Source organism: Galleria mellonella, unplaced genomic scaffold (genome assembly GCF_026898425.1).
Source record: "Galleria mellonella isolate WM207_F2 unplaced genomic scaffold, CSIRO_AGI_GalMel_v1 utg54, whole genome shotgun sequence".
Taxonomy (NCBI): domain Eukaryota; kingdom Metazoa; phylum Arthropoda; class Insecta; order Lepidoptera; family Pyralidae; genus Galleria; species Galleria mellonella.
Genome location: NW_026442114.1, coordinates 1,597,501 through 1,607,861, shown reverse-complemented (window position 1 = coordinate 1,607,861; position 10,361 = coordinate 1,597,501). Strand labels below are relative to the sequence as shown.

The window sequence follows — 10,361 nt, the reverse complement described above, 5'->3', positions numbered from 1 at the left end:
TGATACACACCTATATATGAGAAAGAAAATAATCATTTTATATTTTGCATAGGCGTAATTTTTTTTTTTTTTTAACTAAAAACAAATATTGTTATGGTTTTTAAAATTGAAGAAAATTAATTAATAATAATATTAATTTAATATTAATTTTCTGAGGGAGGGACAACTATGATTCGTTTCTTTATGCATATTAGCTTTTTCATACCCTGAACTTCTCAGATAAAACTTTACCTATTTTCCCTACTGAAGAAAAGAGAGAAATTAATCGGTATCAATAATTTACAGATGTTCAAAAATACTTAATTAGGTTTCAGCTAATTTATATTCAAAGGTATATAAATTGAATAAAATCAATATTTAATTTAAATCATAATTACAATTTGTAAGAAAAATCTTTCCATTATTTAATAAGACTTTAGTATGCGTATAATGAAACGTAATTTTGACATCCGGATGCTAATACTAGGTTGGTAGCAATATTTTCTAGAAACATACAGAAACGATACCGTTGTTGCCAGATTCATATTACTTACCAGTAATGTAGTTAAAATTTTATGGGCAATGCACGGCAGTTAAGCTGAGATTTCACAACATTGGGAGTAAATAACTGATATGGGTTTGATAGAATATATACTTACAGGTTTATTACATATATAATATGAGTATATTTGTAACATTTAGCAATTATTTACTTAATATTTCATATAGATCTGACTATAACAAATAGACAATTATTTTAATTGAACAAGGTGTTAAAAAAATTACTCAAAAAATAAATTACTTATAATCGTCACCATCATCAAATTATTTAAAAGTAAAAGTGTACTTAAAAGAAATTATGAGTGTAAAGACGCCCATATTTTTTTAAAGGAATTCTTTCTCCTGACTGCCAGTTTAAATATCACGTGCAGTTTTCTTATGTAGACTATGGGAACACTGTCTTCAACTGTCAAATTGTCATGTCAGTGGTTTTGTAGCATGGTGCGTTTTGTACGCGATTTTTCTCGAAACGAGACTATTAGAAATCGTTTACCACTGTATCGAGCGATTTATTGTATTTTCTGACTGTATAGTGCGTAGACGAGCACTATCATTTTCGTCTAGGGATATTCTGTGTTAAAAGAACAAACGGTCACATACGATTTTGATTAATCTTAAAATCCTCAGTCATTGTTCATATTTAGAGCTCGCGAAACATGGCCAAATGGGGTGAAGGCGACCCTCGGTGGATCGTGGAGGAGCGACCTGATGCTACCAACGTAAATAACTGGCATTGGACAGAAAAAAACGCTGGACCGTGGTCGAAAGATAGGTTGAAAGAATTATTAAATGACTTAAAAATATCCCAGAACGGTGTGGATTGTAAAATAACTGAATTAGAAAAAATCGAAGGCGAAGCGTCGGCGAACAATAGGAAAGGAAAGCTTATATTTTTCTATGAATGGGACATCAAATTGAAGTGGGAAGGAAAATTATCAGGTGGCAGTGATGTTGTGAAAGGTGAAGTGCATATTCCGAATCTGTCGGAGGAAAATGACGTCAGTGAAGTAGATGTAAGTATAGAATATTAGAAATAGAGCTAATAATATTAATGTTTGCTGAATTACATATGTATGTTTTCAGTCTAATAATGAAATTCTAATGTCTTGTTTTCTTGCACCTACTAGATTATTCAAATGAATTTCAATTCTTTATAGAACACATATAAATAAAGTGGTGGTAAATTTATTATAGTTTTGATTCAGTACTAATCTTATTTCATTCTTCCTCCATTACATATGTTCCTATCAATTTGTATAGTTTAGTAACTATTTTAGGTTAGGTTTTATAAGTTCGACTTGGCTTGGAATGAGATAATACTATATAATGTTCCCAATGCTGTTTATTTCTTATTAGCAATAAAATAATAATTAATTTTTTTCTATAATTTCATTTCACATCAAGTCTATTACAACCTAGTTTTTTTTTTTAATTAATTAAAATAGTATGCCAGCCTCGCCCACACTAACAGCACATATATTGCATTATACACTGACGGGCACCATTGCGGGATGACAGGTGAGAATGAAAAGGCAGGTCAGTTGTGCGTTGTGATGAATACACCTGGAATTCAGCATGATGGTTTCCAGGGGGATCATGTGGAGGTCAACCTGACAGGGTATGTTGCTAGCAATGGAGCCCATAGTCTGCATTACTAATCTCTTCAAGTTGCTACAAGCTACGTTATGAAGGTTTATTTTTAATATTTTTATTTCTCAAACATTTCAGATGACTGTAACAATTAAAGGTAGCGGTGAAGAGGCTCAACGGGTGAAGGCATTCATGCACAATGTGGGCCGAAATGAAATACGTACGCAACTCAAAGAGTACATACGAAGTCTCAAAGAAGAGTTTTCAAAAGGCCTCATACTCCCCAAGAAAGGTGAAAACTCTGTGAAGCCGGACAATGTCTCAACCATAACGAGTGGTTTCAATAAGAAAATTAATATGGAACCAGTAATATCACCGGAGAATAAACAAATTGGTTGTAAATTAGATACAAAATCTATTGAGATGTCTGAGAAGTTTCAATGTCGTGCAGAGGAATTTTATAATGCAATGACTCGAATAGAAATGGTTACAGCATTTACTCAAGTAAGCAATTCTTAATAATTTGTGCTTCATTTGTTAAGTAGTTACTATATTTGAAGATATAATGCCATAAGTTATATATGTTAGTTATTAATTTCAATAATAATTATTTATTAAGTATGGTGCTATATTATTCTTTTAGAAAGAGAAAGGAAGAGTAATTTACTGGTTGTATTGTTAGTATTTGTGTGACTCGAACAACACTCGAAGATTGATCAGTCAGAGATTAATGGTTAACATGGAAGTGGTGGTTAGTCTTCGAGTGTTGGCAGTCATGCACATACTAATGGTAGTGGAATTAAACAAAATAAATCTAATCAAATAACCAGTTATATAGACCATATCACTTATGGACTTCTGCAAGTTAACATCTAATTCAGAAAAAGAGTAACTACTATTAGCAAAAATTGTATTACTGCCATAATAATATTAATTAGAGTTTACTATTTGACTCACATAGTCATTTAATAGAATTAGAGTTCACTAAAGATAGAAACGTTTTAAAATTTTTAATAAAAAGTTAATTAATTTTTATTTAAATTATCACAGAAATATTCTCTAAAGGAAATTAGTAACAAACAGAAATATACAATTGTTTTTGATTTGCACTATTGTTGGACATCAGCAGATCTTACGGTCATGTTATTAGTTGGTTTCTTTTTATTTTCATTAAGTTCTAGAAGATTAGACTTCAAGGTAATTACACGCAAGTCTTACGTCTTCATGACTGAGACACATTTATTGATTGTTAAAAATAATCTACATCTATCTCCATTGTTATTGTTATTATAAATGTGAAAGTTTGTAAGGATGTATGGATTTTGTTATTCTTTCATGCGATAACTAGCAGATTAAGAAACTAAATTAACAGATTTGAATAAACTATGACATACTAGTAGATTATGTTCTAATTCAGCACATAATACACATATTTATGTATTGATTCACACAGGAAGTGGGATACATCTAGTAATAAATATTTTTTTGCATATATCAAATGAATTTTTATATATTAACATTATCATTGTAATATTTGAATTACTTATCAGGGACATGTCAAGTTGGAAGCTGAGAAGGGTGGCAAATTTGCATTGTTTGGTGGCAACATTACTGGGGAGTTCCGTGAGCTGGTCCCTGGGAAGAAGATAGTGCAGTACTGGCGATATAAGCAGTGGCCTGATCAGCATTTCTCTGAAGTTACCTTTAATATAGAAGAAAAGGTAAGAGTTAAGGACTAGATTTACTAAGTTTATTCTTCTCACAAACTTCTGGTACTGTTCACGTCTATAGGCAACGGTTACCACTTTCCATCAGGAGAGCCTTTTTTAAATTTTTTTTATACAATTTAGAATGGCAAACAAGCTGATGGAATATGGTAACCGTCGCCTATAGACATGAGCAGTACCATACCATTCAGCATGTTTGCCATTCTAGGTTGTATATGTAAACCTTTCTTCCAAATCGGTGTTTTTATTTCTTTACATACTAGAAAATACTAGATAAATATACATATATATACTAGATAAAGATACATATAACATATACTAGATAATATGTTTGCATGGCTGTGTTTCAGTTTGAAGGGTGGGATATGGCGTGAATTTATAGGGTACAGAGGAATAACATCTGAGTCCTCAGGAATGGTAACGCATGGGTAGTATCATGGGCGAAACAGTATACTCTGTTATGTCCGTCCATGATACTGCTCATGTCTATAGGCGACGGTTACCCCTTTCCATCAGGTGGGCCGTCAGCTTGTTTGCCATTCTAAGTTGTATAAAAAAAAAAACAGATTATAAGTTAGACCTTCAGAAACACAACTGTGGAAATCACACATATTTTTGGTACAGTAATTATTACTTGATGCCGGAATAGACATAAAGACAGACATATATCAGCATATATATCATATCAATTTTTTTTTTTAAATAAATATACAAACATCGTCTAGTTACAATTTTATGATTTTAGTGAAATAATTCAGCTATAAAAATTTAATACAGCAATAAAAAATTATCTTTGTTTTCAGGAGGACCATACGCTGGTAACACTGAAGCAAGTGTTGGTCCCCGCATCGGAAGTAGAACAAACGCAAGAGAACTGGCGGCGATACTACTTCGACAGTATTAAACGCGCGTTTGGTTTTGGGGCATTCCTCTGATCTGTTACAAACACGCATAGACAATTTAGGTGAGTGACAATTATGTTCAAATAAATGATTATTTTGTTATAAAAACAACCGTTACAACTGTCCACTGCTGAACATAAGCCTCCCCCTAAGGGGGGTTTTACCAGTAGTTGCCATGCTTGGTAGGCGGATGGGAATCCGCAGTTAGGCTTTGGTGTTTTAAGAAGGATACTGCTGCCCGTCCCTAGACTATTTAGCTCTCTTAGTCACCTCTTACTATATCCACGTGAAAGGAGGGGGTCGCCTATTCTATCCCGGGACTACATGGTTCAAATAAATGTACATTATTTTACTGTCTTTTTAATTGGGAATTTCATGTAAGAGAAAAAGACAAAACACTTCAATAGCTGAAATGGGTTTATGAGACTTTGGCGTTTTATGAATAAGGGGATAAATAAATAAATATTTTATAGACAAATTAGATTGAAAGTACTTGAATTTAGAACGCGGAATTGTGTTTGAAATAGGTAGATGTTGTCTCGCTATAAGTTGTTCACTCGGCGGTGAACAATACGTACGTATATGCTATGAACTGGAAAGTTTGTGAGAATAGACAGATACTTGTTACTCTTTCACGCAAAAGCTACTGAATGCATTTGAATGAAATCTGATACATTACCTATGATAGGTTATGTCCTAATGTAACACAGACTACTTTATGTATTATTTCACGCGGGTGAAGCTGTGGAATACAGTTAGTATGTATTATCATCATTATCATCTCTGCCATTGTCTGTCCACTTCTGAACATAGGCCTCCTTCATTGACTGCAATAAGGAAGGCCTGATCCTCCTGTATCCACTAACTCCCTGCAATGCACTTGAGGTCGCCATTCGTATATCTATTTATTTATTTATAAAAGACACACCAACAGTATGATCACAATTAAGCAGACAATGTACAATGTTATAAGTAAGTAAAAAGTGAAATATAACTATTCAAAAATGCTTAAATCTAAGTTTACTTGAATAAAAACATCTCACTTCTCCCTACCAAGCTTAAGGCCATATGAACACATCAATTAAAGGTGTATACAGCTCTCACAGATAAGCGTCAATGTATACTAAGTAACAATTATACAATTAGAGCAGACCTAACTACCAATTCATATTATTAATAAGCCTTATAAACTGGACTAAAGAATTACCAAAGATGTCGATATCATGGTCAACGTTTACGGCTTTATTATACGATGATAACTAGTATAAGTGATATCTAGTATAAACAGTCTTTAACTGTCCATAAGTCTCACCCTTAGACGATTTTGCCAGTAGTTGCCACGCTTGGCAGGCGGATTGGCAACCGCAGTCAGGTTTTTAGAGATGTTTTAAGAGGGTTGCTGCTGCCCATCTCTCGCTATCCCTTAGTCGGCCCTTACGACACTCACGGGAAAGGAAGGACTGGCCTATTTTATGCGGGGACCACACGGCCAGTATATATGTAGTATATTGTATAATAATGTTTTATTTACATTTAGTTACTTTTGTATATTTTCAGGTTCAATTAATAAGCGATTCGTGAAGAAATTGGCTTCCCGCCCGAATGAAATACCAGTGATTTGATAATTTGTAATGCAACTGTGATTTATAATTTACTTGTATAGTTCACGTTCAATTACTACGTAATGCAATTGTTGAAGTTTTTTACCTTCGCCCCCCCCCCCCCCCCCCTCCCATGTTATAACATCTATTACCCTAAGGTCTTGTAAAGTTGTCTTGAATAGATTGCTCTCAGCAATAAGACCGTCTTGTTGTACTTATACAATTGTATCGTTATATTTATGAATTGTCTTGTTTTCCCCTATATTGTATAATGCAAATAAAGTACACGTACAATTCATTCATAACATAATCCCGTCATGACCTTTTTTTGTACCCTCTCGCCTCTAAAGATTATGTAACATCCAACTGACCATTATTAAAAGTCACAATACTAACGGCTACTGACAACGAAAACAAAAATGACGTACATTACAGTCGAGCGATGTCCCATAAAACAAATGAATAGGGTTAGCAACTTGGGAGATTTTAATTCCCTAGTGTTTTAATTAAATAAAAAATGAAAACAATCTTACGTAACGTATTGTTCGGATTCCCCTTCTGATCCTGTAACACTCGTAATGTTTTACAAGACCTCCTATCCTCCCTCCCCCCTCAAATTGCGTTACATAATACTTGAACGTTACCCATATTTACCCATATACAGTCTACATACGACTGGCAGGCTTATAAGCTAAAGCGATGGGTCTGAGCAGACGAGAGATTATTCTCGCCCCTTTTTTTGTTTTTAAAACTATATAATGATATGTACCAGTGAGCGATGATAGATGAGGATGAAAGCAGGTCAGATAGCCCATCGTGACTAATTCCACAAGAATTAGCCATGATGGTTTTCAGAGGGAACCGCGAGGAGGTCGACCTGATAGGATGTATTGCTAGCAAAGTAGCTGTTACATCCCCATTACTAACAATTCCTTCCTCCTTCTATACTTTGTAATGGCAAAATAAAAAAAAAAACTTAACTGATAAAAAAAAAAACTTGTACAAAGCTACATTATCAACTACAAGTAATGTATGTAGTATATATTAAAAAAAAAAAAAAATAGAAATTTATCTATCGATCCCTGTGGAGCCAGGGTGGGTAGTATGATTTATGTTACTGTATGTTTTAAATTCAGAATTTACGAAACTTTATTAATTTTCACCCACAAAATCAACATTCATTCTTCTGGCTGAGAATTAGATCATTTAAATATCAGCCACAGAGTATTTACAAACAAGTCTCTCGTCTGTGCAAACTCCTTATACTGTTTATTGTTCAATAGCGTAAATTATAAATTTATTTATAATGAAATTTAAGCTAAAAGCGAATTATTTTTGAATTACAAAAAAAAAATCTGTACAACAGATTTTTACTTAAGTTTTTTTAGCTTACAAGTCTGCCAGTAAGCTGTAACTCACCGCATCTTTGCTGGAACACTGTTTAGTTTGCTATTTTCTTAAGTAGCGGTTGTATAATGTATACTTTTTTTTTTAATTTATGGAATGTCCAATAAATTATGTTAGAACATATTTGTCTTTTATTGTATGTAAGCAGTGCACTAGTAAATTACAAAAGTCATTATTTTCCATCATTTCAGTCGTTAACTGTCCACTGCTGGACATAAGACATCCCCATGAGGGGAGTTTTGCCTGTAGTTGCCACGCCTGGGAGGCGGGATGGCAACTGTAGTTAGGTTTTTAGAGATGTCTTACTGTACTGGGTTGACTGGAAGAGATCTCTGTCAGAGATAAGTCCACCCTTGCTCACAACATTTATAAATACATTATTTTATATGTAACTTACATATACATATATATATTGGTATGCACTGGCAGGTCACCAGTAATAGCTGAGTATGAAAGTAGTAGTAGCATCGTGACGAATTTTTCAAGAATTAATCACGTGGTTTCCAGGGAGAACCGCGTGGAGGTCTACTTTATAGGATATATTGCTAGCAATGGGCTTGTTAGACTCGGTAACTAACGATCCCTTTCCCCCCAAGGCAGGTCAGTTAACCCATTCATATCAATACACCAAGAATTTAGCATGATTGTTTCAAGGGGGGACTGTCAGGGTATATTGTTAGTAATGGAACTAGTAGTTCGCATTATTTACAATCCCTTTCCACCAAAGTATGTAATGAGTGCGCAGCTAAAGTGTAAGAGAGCTGTATTTGGAATAAACAAAATAATATATATAATAGTAGAGTAGTAATAAATACTGATACTGTATACAAATACGCCTTATTTTTCAGGTTGTCTGCTGAAATTACGTAAAAAAAAAACTATTTTGGGGCTTTAATTCTTTACCTAATTGTTCACAAGCTTCTCATTATTTCGCATATTCCTAGGTTTGTGAATTTGTATGGATAAATATATTTTACTGTTTTAAGCAAATGTTATTGAATGGATTTGAATGAAATTTATTTATATTTTATTGTATACACTAATAACAAAGTATGATATAGGTAAACAAAGGTACAACAAAGGTGAGCTTAACTCTAAGAGTTCTCTTAAAGCAAATCCAAAGTTGAAAAGTATATATATATATATATATATATTGTAGGTCGTAACATGATATCAATCATAGAATGACTAATGATACGGGTAATATTCCGACATTATCATTCAATATTGTCATTGGCAAATAATAGCGTATTTTAATAATTAACTGTTTCAAATACTCTCACAATTGTTTGTGATTTGTATTGGCTACTTTCTATTTATATCTATTAAGACATTATTTTTTGTTTACTACCGACAGACATAAATGATAAACTAAATTTTTCTGGGTAGGTTAATAATTAAGAATCCCCACATTTGCCTCAGCAGGGGTCATTTGGCGTTATCCATCCATACAGCGCAAAATTTAAAAAGTTTATCTACGACCTATGACCGCAAAAGTGAGGCCAAACGTTCCCACTATCAATTGTGTGGTTAGTTATTCTTGAATGTTCTTACAGGGAACATGAGGTTTCTATTGTTTTGTTTGCTCCTGCATTCGGTAAGCTTCTATTTAATTATATAACTAAAGGGCATTATTATTAAATATCTTTTGTAAATAATTACAAGTATTAAGTGAGTACGTATTTTATATATTTTCATATAATTTTTTTTCAATCTAAATATTCAAATTACGTTGTTTTTATCCCTCAATAAGTGTAAACAATCCTTCAAGATTGTTAATATAATATAATATTTATATTTAATAATAACATTTACCTATATTTTGTTCTATCGTTTACTTACTTGAGTTTTTGCTATAAACAGGTAATTGTAGCTAAAGCTATTTTTTTTTTATTAGTGTGATGAAAATATTGGATTTATTTAGTAACTATTACGCATTATTTAATAGAATCTTTTGACCTGTTTTTCTGAACATTCTAATTTTTTTTCCGTTTTTTTTTTCTGTATAAATATGAGGTTTGTGATCTATGATATCTCGTCCCAAAATGTCTCATTTCAAGTTGTACAAGAAGTTGTTAAACTTTATCTTGTCTCCCTTTTTGTATAACGAACCTTTACGTTACTCTTTATAATCAGAGAAGCACATAAATTTATTAGCCTTTTTTTTACTATATAATAAATATACTAAAATTGCATAAATAGCTCCATAAATTTATTGATATATGCTGTGACTCTGATCATCTTTGTACATTGTGCGTTCTCCAATCACACCTAAGAAGATATTTAAAGTGGGGAAAATAGAGGTAAACAACATAGAGATCGTAGGGGAGAGAGGATTGTTAGCAATGGGGTCGCTAGTCCTTGTTATTAACAATTCCCTCGCCTCCTAGTTGGTGGTATCCATGAGGTACCTATATGCTGTACAAGATAGTGTTAAATGGAAAAAAACCAACCTCAGATATGAGAGTTTAAACAAGAAAATAATTGAAATAACCTGATGGTAAAGAATTATTCGTGGTCGTCATCCATGAATGATGACGAAATGAGGGGTCGAGTCAGATGGTAATAAAAATTCTCTATATTGTCAGTTGCAG

The 10,361-nt window shown here is 33.0% G+C and overlaps 2 protein-coding genes across 2 annotated transcripts in view; both read left to right on the top strand.

Moving 5' to 3' along the window:
- The first annotated feature begins 945 nt into the window (after positions 1 to 945).
- On the top strand, positions 946 to 7,888 carry LOC113513190 (activator of 90 kDa heat shock protein ATPase homolog 1). Its single transcript, XM_052898866.1, has 5 exons — positions 946 to 1,553; positions 2,269 to 2,634; positions 3,681 to 3,851; positions 4,661 to 4,821; positions 6,317 to 7,888. The coding sequence occupies exons 1-4, from the start codon at positions 1,197 to 1,199 to the stop codon at positions 4,790 to 4,792; spliced, it is 1,026 nt and encodes a 341-aa protein (XP_052754826.1). The 5' UTR covers positions 946 to 1,196; the 3' UTR covers positions 4,793 to 4,821; positions 6,317 to 7,888.
- A 1,306-nt stretch (positions 7,889 to 9,194) lies between these two features.
- Positions 9,195 to 10,361, top strand: part of LOC113513185 (uncharacterized) — a 13,778-nt gene continuing 12,611 nt past the window's right edge. The window contains exons 1-2 of the mRNA XM_052898863.1: positions 9,195 to 9,364; positions 10,356 to 10,361. The exon at positions 10,356 to 10,361 is cut by the window's right edge and continues 51 nt beyond it. Coding sequence (XP_052754823.1) covers positions 9,329 to 9,364; positions 10,356 to 10,361 — 42 coding nt within the window. The 5' untranslated portion in view covers positions 9,195 to 9,328. The remainder of the gene's footprint in view (positions 9,365 to 10,355) is intronic.

Excerpts from the sequence above, each read along its gene's own strand:
- LOC113513190 (XM_052898866.1), top strand. The coding sequence starts at position 1,197 with ATGGCCAAATGGGGTGAAGGCGACCCTCGGTGGATCGTGGAGGAGCGA. Across the intron at positions 1,554-2,268 it reads ATGACGTCAGTGAAGTAGAT|ATGACTGTAACAATTAAAGG; the intron begins GTAAGTATAGAA and ends CAAACATTTCAG. Across the intron at positions 3,852-4,660 it reads CCTTTAATATAGAAGAAAAG|GAGGACCATACGCTGGTAAC; the intron begins GTAAGAGTTAAG and ends CTTTGTTTTCAG.